We start from the raw sequence: 21,400 nt of genomic DNA on the forward strand, positions 1-21,400 counted from the left end.
TGAGCGGAGTATATCTGTAGATTAGAGAACAGATTCATTTAGACATTTTCATTCTATTGGGATAGCCAGCAGTGACAGACCAGGCTTGTGGTGGGAAACAAACACATGACCCCTGCACTGGTAATCACGAGGGTAACAGGCTCGCTTTATAGGAAATGGAACAGTAGTAATAGTTTCTGCTATTTTTTGACAGCAAAATTTTGATTTTAGCCTCAAAATGTCGAAAATACTGCAAACATTTTTGTGTTTATTACATCTTGTCATTGAGTGCTAAAGGTTTAATTACTTAACTTTACTTTAATTGGCCATTACAGAAAATGTATTCCTCTATTGGAACGAAGAATAGAAGTACAAGCACCTTGTTCTACAGCCATAATAGGCCATATTGGATGAAAGGTATATATGGAAGCTATATCTAAAACTGAACCGATTTTGATGAAATTTTGCGGACAAGTTGAAACGAACACACAAACACCTCATCAAATATATATGGGAGCTATATCTAATGGAGGCCACTGTGGCGCAGAGGTTAGCATTACCGCCTTTGACGCCGAGCGCCTGGGTTCAAATCCCGGCGCGAACATCAGAAAAATTTTCAGCGGCAGTTATCCCCCTGCCATGTGAGATATCCTGCCATGTTAGAACTTTTCTACCAAGTGGTGTTGCTTTGTGGCGATCCGTTCGGACTCGGCATAAAAATGGAGGCCTCTTATCATTGATATGAGGGAAGTATCCCCTGTTGTTTAATGGGATTTTCACGGGAAATTAAGTATTAATATATCTAAACCTGGACCGATTTGTAAGAATCGGACGAAAACTGTGGCTGCTATATTAATAATACCTCACATCGGATAAATTGTTTTGGTATTAATTCACTATCAATTTTTCGTTCGGTGTATCCAGCTTTTGTTTTCGAAAGTGACGCAATTATCCGATTTTGACCATATTTGGCATGGGTGTTGAGGGGTCTTGCATTAATCTGTGCTGAAAAAGTTAAATGGGACACTCGATTAATATGGGGACTAATCAAAATATAATCCATCTTCGAATTAAACCTGCATATAGCATAATAACTGTGCAAAGTTTCAGCGCAGTATCTTCATTTTTAAAGACTGTAACCCAATTTCAACAGACAGATTGACGCATATGGCTGAGTTGTTTTATTGTAGAATTTTACGATGATCACGCATTTTTATATTGGAGGCCGCAATGGCGCAGAGGTTAGCATGAAGCCGAACGCCTGGGTTCAAATTCCGGCGGGAAAATCAGAAAAAAATTTCAGCGGTGGTAATACCCTCACTAATGCTGGCTACATTTGTGAGGTATCCTGCCATGTCAAAATTTCTCTATCAAGTGGTGCCACTATGCAGAACGCATACGCACTTTGCTGTTTTTGAAGCTAAACGTCGACAAAATGCCGAAAAATCGGCAACTCCGGCAGCGCTGCAAAGAATTTCGAGATGTCGCCAATTAGTCACTCCATCGGAGTTTTGCTTTTCCCCTTTTGCATTTTCTTTTATGGTCGCCTTCAAAAACTTATTTGCTGGAGATTCTCATCTATTCTAAAAACATGACCTAGCCAGCGCAACCGTTGTATTTTGATGCGTTTAACTATGCTATCGTCGTCATACAGCTAGTGGTTCATACCACGCCTATATTCTCCATTAACGCAGACTTGTCCATATATTTTGCGAAGGATTTTTCTCTCTTGAATACACTCCAAGCACCGCAAGGGCCACTTGGTCGTCTAATCTACCAAAGATATTGTATGACCAAAGAGAAAACTCCCTTAGCCTCACAGCAGTGGTCGCAGCAGTTTGTCTAGCCACAATGTCCACAGACATTACATGTAGCATTCAATTCTGTGCATCAGATGGTGTCGTCCCAAATGCGGCTGTGATGCACAAAGAAACCATCCTTTGGATACGGCTGACTATTGAACAGTAGGTGAACATTTGAAGCGCCGTCTACCAGACTACAACACCATATAGCATCGTAGGTCTGACAACTGCATTGCCAGTGCATGACACGAGGTTTAAACCCCCAACTTTTGCCAATGACTCTTGCTGGTGTAGGCCAAGAATTACCTTTCCAAATTATTGATTTAAAATTCAATTTCCTGCAAAACACTCAGGTATTTGGCGCTTTCAATAAATGGAACACTCTCTCCTACCAAGGAGATAGGTGCCACCTTAGGTAATAGGTGCCACCCTGTATCACGCGTCACCCAACTGATATCATTGCTTCCACTCTTTATTTGGTCTGCTCGACATCATCAGTGCCTGTTGACTTTAAGGAGTCCCCAATAACGGACGACGATTGCAGACCAGTGACAACCTCTTCTTCAAGTTGTCCGTTGAAGAGTTTCCCGGTAAATGTAGTGTTTCTTCCCCAGACATTGTCAATGCATTTTCTGACTTTTGAATATATCCCACCTTTATAGGTTTTGAGGATAAGATCTTCCGTAGCCTGGAGGTCCCAGTGGTATTCTACACGGAGCTGCATAATTCTCTTGTGGCTTTCGCCCCGTTAAAAAGTTTTCTGTAGTCCTTCTTTAGACCAACCAGTTCTGGGGTCCACCATGGCGGTCACTGCCCCTTGACTTGGCACTAGGGCATTCTGACACAAGCGAGTCATTCAGGGCCTTCGTGATCCGCTTGACACAATCTCCAGTTTCGATCTTGGCAGGGGGATTTTCAGAGTCTCCTGCAATCCGCCAGACTTTAGAGATGTGGTCGACAGTTCCTCAAACAAGTGTTCAGCAACAACTGATGAGTCGTCTCCTGATTCCCCAACTTCAACGCTTCTATAGTCCTTCAGTTTCAATACTTCAGTTGAATCCGTAGGATACACCTCCTGATATCACCAAATTAATTTTTCTGGAAGTAAAAGCGAGCTAATATCCTCCACCGTGTTTCGCATTTGCCGAGTTCTTTGCCCGGTATCTCCGGTAAAGGTAAACATAGGATACTGGATAAGAATTGCTATGATATTGACGTTTTTTTCAAGTTATGGACCGATTCTGGCCATACTTGGTTTGGATGTTAGAGATCATATTAAAAGTCATTGTGCAAATTTCAGCCAAATCAAATAAGAAAATAGAATTAGGACTGTTTCAGAGAATATTTGACACGAATGTTGAAGGCCATAGGAAAAGTCATTGAACAAAATTTCATCCACATCGGATAAGAACTGTGCCCTAAAGGGGCTCGAAAGTGGAATCGGGAGATCGGTTTATATGGAGGCTACATCAGATTTTAGACCGATTCGGACCTTCCATCCTCCTTTGATGTAGGGTATAACAAGGAAAAACACCATGGATATATTCATCATTTGATTTAATTATAACTCCGCTACCATATACATAGTTATATCTAAATAAAGGCTGGTATGGATCATATTTGATGCAGATGCCGAAAACTATTATTCAAGTCACAGTTTCAACGAAATTGGGCAATAAATCCGCTTTGTATTGGATTAGTACGGTAAATTGCAAGATCGGTCTATATGAAAGATATATTTAAATAGGGTCCGATCTGGACCATAATCCGATCTGTACCATATTTGGTTCGGATCTTGGGAGTGTTAATATAACTCACTATTTCAAATTCCAGCGAAATCAGATAACTACTGCGTCTTTTATGGGCTTTAGACCCTATATCGGTAGATTGGCCTATGTTCAACTATATCAAAATATGTTCCGATGTAAACCATTCCAATTCAAATAACGGGAGGCCAAGTCCACCTCACTGTTTTCAATTGTAGTGAAATCGGGTAAGAAAGGAGACTTTTATGGGCTTACGACCCTACATCCAAATATGGCCTGATATGTACCATTTTTCGGTCAGATGGCAGGAGGCTTATAACATCTGACTTTTTGAAATTTCAGCAAAATCAGGTCAAAAATGTGGCTTATATAAGCTTAAGAACCTAAATAGGCAGATGGTTCTATATGGCAAATATCAAAATGTGGTCCAATATGGACCATAAACAAATCGGATGTCGAGAGGATTAGTGGAACTCACTGTTCCAAACTTCAGCGAAATCGGTTAATAAATGCAACCGTTTTGGGCTTAAGACCCCAAATCGGCAGATCAGGCAATATGACAGCAACACAAATGGTACCAAAATGTACGACTTGTGTATAGGTTATTAAGTCACCCATCATATATTTCTAAGTTGTACCTACTTGCCAAATTCCTGACCTCTAAGTCCATCTGTAAAGAAAGTACCAAATGGTACAACTATACACTATACAACTACACATACATCCAAGTACATGCAGGTACAACTATGAAAAATATGATGGGTGACTATGATCTTTTTACAATTCGTACATTTTAGTACCAATATTGGTACCATTTGGCAATTTCTGTCCAAATGGACAGAAATATATGATGGGTGACAAAATAATTTTTTCACAATTCCAACATTTTGGTACCAAAATTGGTACTTCTTTATAGATGGAGCCAGAGGTCTGAAATTTGGCATGTAAGAAATAAATGATGGATGATTAAATGATCTTTTTAAAATTTTTACACTTTTGTACCAAAATTGGTACCATTTGGTACTTTCTGTTCAGATGGAGCTAGAGGTCTGGAATTTGATATGTTGGTACAACTAAGAAATATATGTTGGGTGGCTAAATGATCTATTCACTATTCCCACATTTTAGTATTTTTTGGCATGTAGTTACAACTAAGAAATATATGATAGGTGACTAAATTATCTATTCAAATTTCATACATTTTGGTACCAATTGGTACTCTCTTTGCCGATGGAGCTAAAGGGTCTGAAATTTGGCTTGCAAGTATAACTAGGAATAATAAGATGGGTGACAAAATAATCTTTTCACAATTGTACATTTTGGTACCACTTGGTACTTTCTTTACAGATGGAGCTAGAGGTCTGAAATTTGGCATGTAGGTACAAGAAGGAAATATATGATGGGTGACTAAATGATATTAATAAAAATATTACGAAATAGCTTATTTGATTTGACAAACATTATCGCAGTTTGACAAAAATACGAAATGTGGAAAAAAACATTCTTATTGCAATTGCAATTTCAAGGTGCAATTGGTACCTTGAAAAAAAACCTACAAAATGGTACATTCTTTACGAATTTAGCCAAAACATTCAAATTGGGATTAATTTATACCTTGACAATATATATTGGGCAACTTTATGATTTTACCGATGGTTTGTTATTCTTTGTGCTTTCTTTGCAGAGGGGACATATATCTGAAATTTTATTATTACAAAACGTCATAATCTTATAAACTGAGTGACTACTTAGGTTTTTGGAAGTCCTATACCAAAAAGGGGGTACCAAAAACGGGGGTAGCGAAGCAAATGGCCAGGATGCTAGTGTCTTTATATATTGAACGCGAAAGAAGCACATGAATCAAAAGATGGGTATTGTGTCCGTGTTCCGACTACACTTTCGAAGCAATCTTTCTCTTTTGTCGCTCACTTCAATCGCTAAAACCAACATATAGACGACCTATTTTCCTTACAACATCGCTATCTATTACTTTAATGATCGCTATCTATTACTTTAAATACTCGTTTTATAGGAGACGACTTTTTTCCGTTTCCAACTGATTACATTGATGGGTTTTGGATTATTCTCCAACCAAAACATAAAAATATCTAAATTTTTGAGTTTTACGCCACATGAAATCAAATTTTTATAAGAAGGCGAGGATGGGCAATGGTACATATTTATTTTGTTTTTTCACGGATACACCCCGATACCGAAAGTTCAACAGAAGGAAACGTTTGCCAAAACCGCAGCCCTTTGTTTGCTGATTTTCCCATTTTCAGCAGACAAAAACTATAGTTGTAGCAATCATTTTGAATAATAAATTTCGTTGAGTGTATACATATTAAAAATTGTCGAATAAGTATTTAGAATATGTTGGGCACTAAGTTACAGTACTTCTACGAAAATAAATTGCACAGGTTTGAGGGGGATTATATATGTATTTGCATGTAATTTCGCATATAATATTTTACTCTTATATTTTATTTTTTTATTTAAGTTTATTTTATTTTATTTGACTCTCCTCCTTAAAACCCCTTCAAAATGGAGCAGCATATTGATTTTTGAGCATTTTTGTTGTTTTGAAATTAGAAACAGTTTGCTATGACAGCAGAACTACTGCTGTAATAGCAACAAAATCAACAGAGTATAAGTTTATTGATTTAACAAAATATACTAGTAGACTTTCATTCCCCTCTTGTTCCAGATGTATTACAATTACTATAACCCACCCTAGACATATATAAGCTTTATATTAAACCGAAATTAAATACTTATATTGATGTTAAGTGAAAACCGAAATATGATTTAATTGCTACTCAAGTTTAGAATACGTACCTGTTACTTCGACAGAATTTCGGAAAATATTTCTTTGGGCAAAATAGAGAATATGCCGCCATGAATACCCATAGAATGGCCAATTCATCCAACAATTGACCAATCAAACTGAGTGTCGCATGAAAATACATCGAACTAAGTCCAACAATTATCAATAGGGCCCAGAGTAAGTGTATGCCTTGGGTAACGAAGCGCCCATATTCTTTGAACAGATACATCAGCACCGGCGGAAATAACAAAAACAAGAAATTGCTTATCTGTAAAATAGCAAAAAGAAAAAAAACAACCAACTATAAATTAGACAAACCTCCAATGGAATGTTTAACCTTTAATACATTCTTTCATTAAAAAATGTTAGCCTAATTGTTTTGTACATTATCAAAGTTTGGTGATTTAAAAATATTTATATGTATAACTTGTGTACATAAATTTGTATAAAAAAAATATTAAGTAAGACTCATCTTATCTGTTTAAAACAGACAATTATTAATAAAAAAGATAATTATTTTAGTTTAAAGCATTTAAGATGTTCTGGCTTTATATATTTTCCCCCAAAAATAAATAATTATTCTCATTATTCACAGCAGTTTAAGAATGCTTTTAAACACTTACAAATTAAAATAAATGTAGCGAAATTATTCAGTGAATGTATACTAAATCAACAAAAATTATTCAGCAACAATAAATTTTGATTGAACTCTAAAATTAGTCACAATTTGGACATATTAATACATTAGGCTGTTAAACTCTAAAATTAGTCACAATTTTGAACATATTAATACATTAGGCTGCTAAGAATTACACATATTAAAGAACAAAACGAGGAAAGCGTTGTGCAAAATTTTAACAAGATTGCGCTTGTAGCAGCTCTGAAAATCTGGCGATATACATATATGACAGCTATATCTAAATCTGGGTCGATTTCTATGAAATTCACCAGAAATATCGAGAATCATAAGAAAATCCTTTCTGCAAAATTTCGAGAGAATCGGTTAAAAAATGAGCACTTTCTTACAATATTTCTCAAAATCAGTCAAACATATATCTAAATCTGAACTGATTTCGAGCAAACTTCCAAGATACTGTGGGCGTCGACGATGAAAGCGTTTTGCAAAATTTTGGCAAGATGGGTCAATAAATGCGCTTGCAGTGGCTCTAGGAGTGAAAATCGGGCGATGTATATATATGAGAGCTTTATCTAAATCTGAACCGATTTCGATGAAATTCGCCAGAGATGTCGGGAATCATAAGAAAATCCTTCCTTCAAAATTTCGAGAGAATCGGTTAACAAGTGACAATTTTATTGCAATATTACTCCAAATCGGACTACCATATATATGGGAGCTATATCTAAGTCTGAACCGGTTTCGAGCAAACTTTATAGACATTGTGGAAGTCGTGGAGGAAATCGTTGTACAAAGTTTTGGGAAGATTGGTCAATAAATGCGCTTGCAGTGGCTCTAGGCGCAAATGCAAATCGGACTAACATATATATATAGGAGCTATATCTAAGTCTGAACCGATTTCGAACAAACTTTATAGACATTGTGGAAGTCGTGGAGGAAACCGTTGTACAAAGTTTTGGGAAGATTGGTCAATAAATGCGCTTGCAGTGGCTCTAGGCGATGTATATATAGGAGAGCTATATCTAAATCTGAACCAATTTCCATGAAATTCGCCAGTAATGTCGAGAATCATAAGAAAATACTCCCTACAAAATTTCGAGAAAATCGGTTTACAAATGACTATTTTTATGCATTATTACTGAAAATCGGACGAACATATATATGGGAGCTATATCCAAATCTGAACCGATTTTTTCCAATTTCAGACAGACGGACATAGCTAAATCGAATCAGAAAGTGATTCTGAGTCGATCGGTATACTTATCAATAGGTCTTTCTCTCTTGCTTCTGGGTGTTACAAACAAACGCACTAAGTTATAATACCCTGTAGTTATTTTGTCTGCTGTTATTTAAATACGATCAAAAATAAGCAAATTGTATAAATTTGAAAAAATATTTACGCTATATGCTTGTAAAAATGAAAGATAAGTTGGGATACAATTTTTTTAAATATTTATGGCATTTTAGAAATTTTTTTAAATTTTTGGTTAAAGCATTTCTTGACAGGAAAGAAACTACGCCTATGGTTAAACTATCACGAAACTTTTCTGCAGCATAGAAGTCTGCATCAGAGGAAGATACTTACAGGGGCTATATCTAGGTTAGGTTAGCTGTCAGCAATCATGTAGGTTCTATATCAAGTATAGTCTAATGTGATACTATACACTCAACCAAATTTGCTATTCAAAATTGCATAAAAGTTGGCTTCAAAAGCCCAACAATTCTGTACCTCAACAAATTTTGTACCTCAAACAATTTTGTACCTTAACAATTTTATTCATTTCATTTTAAATGAACTAAATTTAAGCAGTGTGGAATTTTACATAGTGCTAAAAAATTATATGGTCGTTTTGTGTTCAACAATTTCTTAACAGCTACGAAATTGTACTTGTACTAGTTCACTTTGAACTCCCACAGGTAAAATATGAACTTACAAGCATTGAAACTAAAACGAATGCTATTAAAAAATAGCCATTTCCAAACGCTTTGGAGGGACAATTGGAGATTGGCGGACACATCCACAATACATTTAGTTCCCCGTGTCTCTCACCCCCAAGCTGTCAATCGCTCAGCTACATTGAAGAAGACAAATTTATGTATAAGTATTGGGTTGCCCAAAAAGTAATTGTCGGTAATATAGTAGTAATATAGTCGGCGTTGACAAAATTTTTCAACGGCTTGTGACTCTGTAATTGCATTCTTTCTTCTGTCAGTTATCAGCTGTTACTTTTAGCTTCCTTTAGAAAAAAGTGCGCGAAATTTGGTTTACATTTGTTTGTTTGGCGTCAATTTTAAAATGGGTACAACATGTATTGAAAGAAATTCATTTAACAAACCGAATCAACGCTTGTGATATGCACCTTAAACGCAATGAATTTGATCCGTTTTTAAAACGAATCATAACTGGAGATGAAAAATGAATTGTTTACAACAACGTTAGTCGAAAACGATCATGGTCCAAGCATGGTGAACCAGCTCAAACCACTTCAAAGGCTGATATCCACCAAAAGAAGGTTATGCTGTCTGTTTGGTGGGATTGGAATGGTGTGGTATATTTTGAGCTGCTTCCAAGGAACCAAACGATTAATTCGGATGTTAACTGTCAACAATTGGACAAATTGAATACAGCCATCAAGGAGAAGCGACCAGAATTGGTCAATCGTAAAGATGTCATATTCCACCAGGACAACGCTAGACCGCACACGTCTTTGGTCACTCGCCAAAAACTGAGTGAGCTTGGCTGGGAACTTTTGATGCCCTGACCTCAGACTACCATTTATTTCGATCTTTGCAGAACTCCTTAAATGGTAAAACTTTCGGCAATGATGAGGCTATTAAATCGCACTTGGTTCAGTTTTTTGCAGAGAAAGGCCAGAAGTTCTATGAGCGTGGAATACTAAATTTGCCAGGAAGATGGCAAAATGTTATCGAACAAAATGGCAATTATATATTTGATTAAAGTTCATTCTAAGTTTTATTAAAAATGCATTTACTTTCTTTTAAAAAATCCGCCCAAAAATAAAACTTTACTTTTTGCCGCAGTTGACAGTTGAACCAGGGACCTTCTGTTCTGTTTTGTTTGAATTTGACACTATTTTCCACATTCAATATTTGCTAATAACACAAAATCAATATATTTTCTAACTCTTTTTCATAAAAGATGTTCAAGCTTTTTTGTTTACGTTAGGCATGCTTTTTTGGACGCAATGTCTCACCATTAGGATTAAATTTATTAGATTGTTCTTAGTTTCAAGCACGTTTTTGTGAATTCCATAAATTGTAGTTATATTGCACTAACAATACAAAAAAAATATAAATTTTTTTTTTAGTAGTTCAGAGAAGGTACCGTCAACGATGAGATGCTTTTACCCATGTTAAGTAAAGTTCTCGCTTTTTCTCAAAATAATCGTTAAACTCTTCCGAAGTTGTAAGCTATTTTATGTATACTCATTAGTAGTTAGTTTTAATTAAACAAAGTTAATTTTCAAACTGCTTCAGAATGTTTGTTTAATAATGAACAAATATCATGAAATAACTTGTACTATGTAATTGACTTATAGTTACAATAAGCATTTTTCGGATTGCAAATATGACTGCGGTATTTGCAAACGTATAACTTTTGTTTTGGCTCTGCTATTTTAACTAACAACATCTGTTGTTTCAATCATGAAAGCTGAACCGACAATCCACATTGCAACGATAGCAAACAAATCGTTCTGCTATTAGAGCATAAATTCTTTCTGCTGACTGTTAGTAGTCAATTTTGCTTTTATTGCATCAGTATTTCTGCAATTTCAGAACAGCAGGCAGGCAGACTGCTGAAAAGTCAATTGTTTGCTAAAAATGACTGCTGTTTATTTATGATGGGTTTGCAGAAGAAATAAAATGAAAAAGAAGATTTTTGGAAAGCAAAAATGATTGATGTTATCCTTTTGTTGTAGTTTATTGTGCATGCCGTTTGAGTTCAGGCGCCTGTGCGCGACGTTGTAATACAGTAAAAGGGGTCATCGTTATCATAAACAATACACAGCACACATGCGTCATAAGCAGCTAGTAGGTATGAAGCACTTATGCGCCATTTCCCTGTTTAAAATGCCTTTGCACTGTTGTTGCTTTACTTTACTGAACACTAGAGATGGATTGTTGTTGTTGTGTTAAAAAGCAAAACCGTCAGAACAACCAAACAAATAGTATTCCTCGCAGAAAAGGAAAGTAAGAAGGGACAATACGTATACAGATTTAAGTATGTTACTTGAATGAGATATTGACCAGTGGCACAATGGAGATTTGTGTTTCAGTGGCTATTTACATTCCGTATAGAATTTTTTACATAAAATCTATATACGTAGAAATGAGCTATAAATCCAGTGGCCTCGACAGTGTGGGCATTAGTAGAGCAATAAATTGACGAGAGATTTTGTGCCACCTTTCGAAATGTATTGTATATGGGTACACTCATTGAAAAAAGTTTGCTGAAAATAGTAAACACTGCTGACTATTAGTTGTTGTTGTAGCCCCATTTTCATGTGGAGTGGCGATCCTCGTAAAGCTCCTGCACGTTCAGGTCCCAAGGACCGATCGCCGCAGGAACTGGGTGGCCATTGGTTGTTTAAGGCACCAACAACCCGCCTTGTCATATCGAGCATCATAGACACTCACTGAGATTCTCCGCTTGATACCGCTGATTGTCCGCGACTGCCATAGCAGCTATTCCGTATTGAGCAGGCTTACTGCTGAAAAGTCTGTTGTTGATGAAGAGGATGTTAGAAGAAAAAAAATACAAATGTAAATGTGTGTCTCAGTGGATATTTATAATCTCAGTGGATCTTTATAATCACCAATTTAGATACAAGAGCAATAACAAAAACTGCAAGTGAGCACATCCACAATTCGAAATGTATACCAATGAATGGAGCAGGTAGCTTTTTATAAAAATATTCCGCAAATTTAAATAGTCTCTTCGAACAAAATTTCTAAAAAAAATTTCAAAAGTATTCAAAACAAGTAACAGGCAAACATAAAAAATAGCACACATTTTTTCAGCAGATTTTTGTACTTAAAGCAGCATATTTCACTTGCAGGTTTTGCGGACCGAAATATTTGCTAATACAGCAGCACTATGATTGCTGAAACACCAGTTATGTCTGTTTTCTAATTTTAAGCAGGCAAAGAATGCTGTTTTAGAAAACATTTTTGGTGTTTTGAGTAACAAATTTGGTTCAGTATTCAAAGGATCTATTGATCACGTAATTTGTTTTATTAACATTCTTCAAATAAATATCTTTTGTTTCTCTCTCCAGACGAACCTAATGATCGGAAATTCTTTGCAATGGAAAAGGAAAGCCAGAGATCACAACACACCAAGCACTATGGAATGCGTTTCATCTTTTCTTCCAACATAATTTATGATGGTCATTAGCTCGACTCCCTTTGTTAAAAATGCAGAAAGCAATTACCGGCCGTAAAATGCAAACATAAAAAATAGCATAAAATTAAAACCAAAAAATGTTTCAGATTTTTTTTTAATATTTTAGCAGATTTTTGTATTTAAAACAGCAGATTTTGTTAGCTGAAATTGCTGTACGAAATATTTGCTAAAACAGCACCAATACGTTTGCTGAAACACCAGCACTATGTTTGCTGAAACGGGAGTCATGTCTGCTTTCCCTTTTTCAGCAAACAAAAACGGTTGTTTTAGCAAACATTTTTGCTATTTTGAATATCAAATTTGGTTAAGTGTACACTACGCACTGCATTGGGAGCCACCGTAGTGCATAGGTAAGCATGCCCGCCTTTCGTGCGCAAACATCAGCGTTAAACCAGATTTTCTGGCCGATTATTAATGAAACATCAGGCAGTGCAATGACAGAAATCTCAATGCAGCCTAACGAACAGCTCATTTTTTAAGATTTGGGGGACTAGGATAGGCAAAGATCCTAATATTGCAACATCAGGCAGTGCAGCACGGGAAACTTAATACATCCTAACGAACAGGGACCCGATAACGAAACCATTACCGACATTATGACGATTTGTAAGACTAGGATAGCCAAAGAACCTAACACTGAAATATCAGACAGTGCAGTGACAGAAAACCCAATGCAGCCTAAAGAACAGGAGCAGACAACAGCGGGCCAAGCCCTGGCAGAATTCTTGAATACTAACGACCTAATAACGTGGTATTACCAATATTAGTAATACCGATACCTTTGTTAATAGGATTAGGAAGGAAGTTTTAAATGTGACAATATGTTCAGAAAAGCACGGCCAGCGCCCGTAATAAATTGAAAAACAACTGTACAAAATTCGAAAGACTACTCAGAAGAAGACTTGGTCAAGATAGTTTAGATTTTCCAAGCATACAAAGACATTGACGAAAATTTCAAGAGGATTACGACTGCACTGATGGGTCCTTCAAAGATAGTTGTTCTCTGCGGGAAAAGAAATCAGCCCAAGAAAAACCCTGGATGAACCGGGAAGATTCGCAATATTGGGAATGAGGTCTGCAGACTTTATAATAGAGCGCATCGTAAAAAAGTGGAAGTTTATTAACAGGGCTCACGGAATACAATAAGATTATCAGAGCGGCAAAATGTGCCTTCCGGAAGCTTTTCTGCTAACAGGTCGATAGAGTTAATGACGCCGCCAAGATGAAGAATTTTCTCTCAAAAACCCATGTCCAAACTGAAACGTTAGTAGACGACATGGGTGTGAGCGCAGAAACAACGGAGGACGTGTTGAGGCTTTTGATAAAAACGTATTTTTCACAGGATACGACGGGACTCACGGAGACATCGGAATCTTGGAATAATGAGGTTGATCGAAGGCTTATCATTACAGAATTTATGGTGAAGGAATCCTTGAGGTGCTTCAAAGCACTTAAGTCACCCTTAAGTAACATTTCCGGCGCTATCACAGAAGGAGGCAGACTATTTGGCGACCCACATGGTCAATATTTTCACAGCGTGCCTACGACTTGCGTATACTTCGAAAGCCTGGCAAAAGGCAAGGGTTGTATTTATACCTAAGACCAGCAAGGCGAGTTATGCGACACTAAAGGCCTTGAGCCTATAAGCCTTACGTCCTTTCCAGTAGAATATCGAGCAAATTGCTCATAAACAAACAGCATACCTATGTCAAGGGAAGGTCGGTTGAGACTGCCCTGCATGAGGTTGGGCATTAATTAGAAGAATCCTTCGATACCAAGGCGTACACATTGGCGGTATGTATTGACATCGAGGGGGCTTTTAACAATGTTCGGACCGACACATTGATTCAATCCTTAGACCAGTACCGGTTGAACCGGGTACTTAGAGACTGGATAAACCATATGCTAAGGAACAAGTGGATAAATTGTGTGTCCCATTACATAAATATCAGGATTCACTAATAGAAGGTTAGGTCACATGCAAAAACACAAAGTGGATAGGCCCCATAAACATCATTAAGGATGTCAAATCTGACGATTGAAAATGTCATCATATAGGAGAAAACGTAAACAAAGAATGAATGTAAAAAGAGAACAAGTTGACATCCTCAATGCCAAGTACTGCCAAATATTAAAAAAAAAGTATATCGGCTGATCGCTTGGCTTAACCTTATTCAGTGAATCCTGCATAAATATAAGGGAGAAACTGGGACGGGGCACGCCACTGCTATGGGTGACCACTATAAATAACCTATTAGGCATGCTGTCTGAGGAGGGATTTGAACTCGTCTGCGTAGCAGGTAAGGATCCGAACCAGCTATGGGCTACTGGGCTAGACCCAGGGGTTTCAATGTTAACTTTCTCGTCAACAGACTGAAATCTGTTTGTTGGCGAGAAAGACGAAGTTGGGCCAATTTAACACACCACGTTTCCTCAATAGAACGATATATATATCTGACATTGTGAAATACTTAGAAGTAATCTTGAATAGGAAACTGAATTGAAAGTGTCACATTCAAGAGCATACCGAGAAGCTTCACAGTTGCTGGGCACTATGTAGACGGGCCGTAGGCTCAAAATGGGGGCTGAATCCGAGGGTAGTCCACTGGCTCTACAGAAGCGTGATTAGACCAATACTTACTTACGCCTCTGTAGTTTGGTGGACTGCGGTGGAGAAAAAGGAAAACGTGTAGACGGAGCGATGAGGACCACACCCACTACGGCACGGGAGACTATTATAGATATCTGACCCATTGACATAGAGATTGAGTGTGAGGCAGCCTCTGCGGCTATAAGACTTAAGGCGATGGGAGGATGGATAGAGGATAAGAGCAGGTCACACCATCGCGGTATAATCAAGGCGACGATAGGAAACGTGGAAGGAATGGAAGAGGTTTCAGAGGACAGTCTTCAATAAACTTGGTTAATCCGAAGGCTTTCGGGGCGAAACAATCCGAGTTAAGGACGTGGGCGACGAACGCATGTAACACTGTGGAACAGAGAAATGGTCAGTAGGACGACGAAAATCCTATGGGGAGATTCGGATCTCGAAAAGCCGAGGCTAACTGAAAGGAAATAAAAAGAAGGTATATAGCCTTCGGTATCATAACGGGATATATATTGGGTTGCCCAAAAAGTAATTGCGGATTTTTTAAAAGAAAGTAAATGCTTTTTTAATAAAACTTAGAATGAACTTTAATCACATATACTTTTTTTACACTTTTTTTCTAAAGCAAGTTAAAAGTAACAGCTGATAACTGACAGAAGAAAGAATGCAATTACAGAGTCACAAGCTGTGAAAAAATTTGTCAACGCCGACTATATGAAAAATCGGCAATTACTTTTTGGGCAACCCAATAGGACTACGAGCCCACTCATGTAAAATAGGTGTGGCAAGTGATAGCATGTGGGAAGATAATGGGACGTTGGAGCATTTCTTATGTCATTGCCCGGCTTTCGCCGTTAACATAGACCGGCACTAAGGTGGGGACACAATACCAGACATGAACCGACTTAGAGCGTGGCATAGATTTTGTTAGTAGCACTGAATTATTGACTTAGATTTTCTTTTTCAAAATTACTTTTTAGTATTGAGAGCGTAAAACAAGCAGATTACTGGCTTAGGTGTATGTCCACGGTGGCATTGGGCGGATCAATATTCGCACCCTCTTTTCAACCCAACCTATAGCAGATAACCCATAGCAGATAAAACGATTTCCAATAGGGTTTTGACAACTTTGAATTTAATTGGGAAATGCACTGTTAAACAAATCATTGAACTGTCACTGTCAATTTATTAGTAAACTCAACATTTTCATCGTCGTAAAATACACGAACGAACAACGTCTGCAAATCAGTTCCTTAATGGAATGTTCATGGGCAATTTTGCATTTGCAAGTTTGATGAACGTGTCGCCTCAAGAAATGTCCCAGTCTATTTGCCGCCTTGGTTGTTTGATTTGGCGCTTCTGGACTATTTTCTTTGGGCGACGTTGGCAGAGATCAGAGCCAACACTGAACGGGAAATAGCGACCGTTTCGGTTGGAATGTGTGGCCGAATCTTCGAAAATTGGGTCGAAGGTATTGACAGATACAAACGTGCTATCGGTGGCCAAATAAATGAAGTTTTGAAAAATCTCAAAAGGTTTTCATTTTATCAAGTCCTTATTGGAAAACCGGATATATCGTTACACGGTACGGACGTTGATGTGTCTAATAAAACTTACTCAGGATATGTAAGGGTCTAAGACAACTGATTGCACCAAATTTCAGCTAAATTGAGTAATAAATGAGTTAAAGTACGGATGTCGTGGATGGTAACAAAACTCACTTCGCTAGATTTCAGCGAAATCTGGTAATAAATGCGCTTTTGGACCTAAGACCTTCAATCGGGATCGATATATATGGCAGCTATATCCAAATATAGGCTGATTTCCTCCATACACCGTACGGATGCCGGGTCTTAATACAACTCGAAAATTTCGTTGACAATAACCCCTATATTGGCATGTAATACAGTCAGGACAATATGAGCGTCAAATCAAAGTCATTTTGGAAATATACGAATCTGACATCCAAATTTGAGCCAAGTATTTGTGCATAATACCTTAAAACGGAAGAAGGTCGATATGGCCCAATAAAGCCCTACTTCGAACTTAAACTGCCCATTGGCAAAAAAAAATCTGTGCAAAATTTCAGCTTGTTATATTAATCGACGGACATGGCTAAATCGTCTTGGATTTTTACAACTTAAGGTACGTTCAGATTTGTCAAATATTTGACCCAGCTTGTTTAATCATTTTCACACAAAATATGTCAAATTCGTTTATTCTTGATTTTTTATTCACACTGCAAATTGCAAATTTTGCCCATGAACATTCCACTAAGGAACAGGGGGAAAAAGGGGAAAGGGGAGCATTAGGAGTGGAAAACCACCGCTGAAATTTTTTTTTTGATGGCCTCGCCAGGATTCGAACCCAGGCGTTCAGCGTAAAAGGCGGACATGCTATTCCGCTATGAACATGCCACTCTGCGCTACGGTGGCCTCCAATAGAGTCATTATTTTGAAACGTTTTGTTTGTCCAAAAACAAAACCAATAACGTTAATCATAAGTTCAAAAAATGCCTTTTATTTGCCCTACTTTCGATTGCATGTCAAATTTGTGCTTCCTTGTTTGATTGAACAAAAAAATTGTAATACCAAACAAGTTAAAGTGTGCTAAGTTCGGCCGAGCCGAATCTTGGGAAACCACCAACATGGATTCCGCTAAAAATTTATACAAAATAAATTAAGTTGAAAAGCATAATTTTATTCTACACACCAAACTTCTGTCAATCCAGCAAAAATTAAAGCTTTTAGGAACCGGAACAGGATAATCGAGAGACCGGATAACATGGGAGCTTTACCAGGTTATATACCAGGTTATTGGACAGTACTTGAAGCAGTTGTTTGAAGTCATAACAGAACACTGTATGCGATGTTAAATCGGTCCAAATCGATTTGGGCCGTACTTAGCACAGTGTTGAAAGTCATAACAGAATACTATTTCGGCTTGTAAGGGCTCAAGAACTCAAATCGTGAAATCGGTCTATATGTGCACAGTTGTTGGACGTCAAAACAGAACACTTTGTGCAAATTTTCAGCCAAATCGCTCAAAAATTTCGGCTCAAGAAGTCAAATCAGGATATCGGTTTATATGGGAGCTATATTCAAATCTGAACCGATATGGTCCATTTCCAATCCCCAACCACCTACATCAATGTTAAGCATCTGTGCAAAATTTCAAGCTGCTAGCTTTACGCGTTCGACCGCTATCGCTAATTCGACAGACGGACGAACGAACGTGGGACGATCGGATGATCAAGAATATATGTACTTTGCGGGGTCTTAGATCAATATTTCGAGGTGTTACAAACGGAATGAGTAGATTAGTATACCCCCATCCTATGGTTGTGGGTATAAAAAGGCTTTTATTTGAAAAATGTTTCATCGGTGGTTATCTCCTCTTAATGCAGCAGCACTCTTTGATATATTAGAAATTTGTATTGAAATGGGTAAATTCGCATTTGCAGTACCATTCCATCAAAACTTTTTTTTACAATTTACAAATCCCAAATCTGTAGACTAACCACAACGATTTAATTGAACATTTTAAATAAGCCTTATTCCATGCATCGCCTAGTATGTGTGGCATTCGAATTGAAAACTCAAATTCTAATCGTATAAATTAATTAACAAACTCATTTGCTAACTTTCAGACTAACCCTCGTCTTTGGTTATATTTTTCAAAATAATTTATTATAATCTGCATGCTATTTTTCACATGTATTCATTACATAAACATTGCATGAGCATTATCGCGCTACTTAAACCATTGGAACGTTGACTCTTGTGCCTCGCCAAACCGATTAAGTCCAATTGAAAGAGTTGATTAGAAACCAACGCCAAAAATAGCATATTTTTAATAACTGGTAACAATTATAACAAGAACAATTTACAGTAAGACAATTTGGATGACTTACTTACTTTTTGAAAAATAGGACATAGTCTATTTTACAAAATATTGTTTTATGTATGTTAGTTTTTAATTTTACATGTAAAAAGGTCGTTCCAACAAACACACAGCCCAAATGTACAAATGAATTAAATGGAACTAACAGCAACAATGGATGTGTGTGTAGGATTTCAATTATTATTGCAAATTATAGTGTTTTGGAGTGATAAACTTTAACATACGATGATTAAGTTCTTTGTTGTGTTAAACAACCATAACTTTTGATTATATTTGCTTAATTGTAATGTACAACTTAGTAAAAAAAATTGTGTTAAATAATTTCCCTCAATGAAACGTTCTTTTAAAAGCAATATTCAACAACATTTTCATCACTCCACTTCAGCATAGAGTGGATTTACAGAAGGCCACCATAGCGCAGAGGTTAGCTGGTCCGTCTATGACGCCTAACGCCTGGGTTCAAATCCTGGCGAGACCATCAGAACATTTTTTTAGCGTGTTGCCTCCTAATGCTGGCAACATTTGTGAGGTACTATGCCATGTAAAATTTTTCTCCAAAGAGGTGTCGTACTTATGCACGCCGTTCGGACTCGGCTATAAAAAGGAGGCCCCTTATCATTTAGCTTAAAGTTTGTCCTGTTCCTTTGTGAAATGTTCATGGTCAAAATTTGCATTTTTGGAGGGTTTACATTTTATTCCGTTTGTAACACCTCGAACTATTGTTCTAATACCCCATAATGCTTATATTCTTGATCATCATGACATTTTAATTCGATGTTTCCATGTCCGTCCGTCTGTCGAAAGCACGCTGACTTTTGAACGAGTAAAGCTAATCGCTCGAAATTTTGCACAAATACTTCTCATTGATGTAGGTCGGTTGGAATTGTAAACGACCAAATATATATAGATCTCACAGAAACCGATCTTCCGATTATACTTCTTGAGCCTCTAGAAATCCGATTTCTTATGACCTCCAACATCTGTGTCAAGTATAATTCGAATAGTTTCAAAGAAAGACAAAAGGTCTATGTCAAGTTAGATCTAAATCGGTCCATAGCTTAATATAGCCCCCATATAAACCGATTTCTCGCTTTGATTGTGATCACCTTATAAAAAGTATACTGATTGAATTTGCCAATACCGGCTGGTATTATTTTATTCGCGTTATTGTCTAATTTTTTTAATACCATTTGGTATCAATTTAAGAAGACGAAGGAGGCTATTAAGAATTGATGGCGTCAAATTTGTTTTCTTTTCACCGCGTCAAAAGTGTTATTTAGCTTTGAATTTAAAGTAATGATGCCATTATAAAATATATATTTTAATACAATTAGTGTGCGTGAAAACGTGTTCAAATAGTCGACAGCGGCGAAAATGACAATAGTACAAACTCTAAGGTTGTTATCTTTATCAACATAATGAAGTCTCTTGCGTGTTAAACGATGCTGTGTTGGTGTATTCATATAAAAACCACTTCTGGGAATCAATGGATATGAAATCAATTGCTGAATACAAAGAATCGAGGTGTACCATTACATTTGTAATTATTTAATACCAAATACGTAGACGACATATTTTGTGTATTGCAAAGAACGGAAGTGGAAAATACTCTACAAGTTCTTAATTCCTTCCACTAACAAGTCCAGTTCACAATGGAATGTGAATCAAACAACAAATTGCGCTATCTTGGCACTGTCGTCCACCGCCATCAAAATAAGTTAAAATTAAATTGGCATCAAAAAGATACAGCAACTGGTAGACTCATAAATTATCATTCTAATCATCCGAGAAGAATAAAAATAAATACGGCTAATAATTTCATCGACAGAGTACTAAAAATCAGTGACAAAATCAGTGATATCACCAAGAAAATGAAAGGAAAATTCAAGAAATACTTCGAATTAATGACTTCTCAAACAACACTATTTAGGACCTTATAAAATTCGTCAAGAATAGAAAAGAGAACAACGAAATGGAACCAACACCAAAAATCTCCAAGAAAACGACTTATTTGCCAGGGTTTTCGAAAAGGCTTACCAGTTCTAATATATACAACAGGGGAAAATAACAGCTTGCCTTAAAAAGTCACAACACATTAAATAGTCTATTCAGCAGGACTAAATCAAAAATGAAAAAGGAGGATAAATCAAATGTAATTTTTAAGATTAAATGTAATAGGGATGAACCAAATTTATGTCCAATGACATATTATATAGAACAACCAAAACGAAATTAAAAAACAGTTTTTCATCTCACAAATCTGACCAGACTCAAAAACTGCACTAGCATTACATTGCACTTTAACAGAGCATACACCAAATTTTAAAGACGTAGACATACTAGCAAAAGAATCCAATCAGAAAAGACGATTTACTTTAGAATTGTTACACTTCTACAAACAAACGCATGAACTTCAAGAACGACACAGACCATTGTATACAAATTTATCG

The 21,400-nt window shown here is 36.9% G+C and overlaps 1 protein-coding gene across 1 annotated transcript in view; it reads right to left on the bottom strand.

Annotated features, from left to right (window-relative positions):
- The window catches only part of LOC106086333 (alkaline ceramidase), a 50,331-nt gene that overhangs the window by 12,114 nt on the left and 16,817 nt on the right, over positions 1-21,400 (bottom strand). The window contains exon 2 of the mRNA XM_013250968.2: positions 6,386-6,642. Within this exon, the coding sequence (XP_013106422.1) occupies positions 6,386-6,642 (257 nt within the window). The remainder of the gene's footprint in view (positions 1-6,385; positions 6,643-21,400) is intronic.

The sequence above is a fragment of the Stomoxys calcitrans genome, chromosome 3, assembly GCF_963082655.1.
Source record: "Stomoxys calcitrans chromosome 3, idStoCalc2.1, whole genome shotgun sequence".
Classification (NCBI taxonomy): domain Eukaryota; kingdom Metazoa; phylum Arthropoda; class Insecta; order Diptera; family Muscidae; genus Stomoxys; species Stomoxys calcitrans.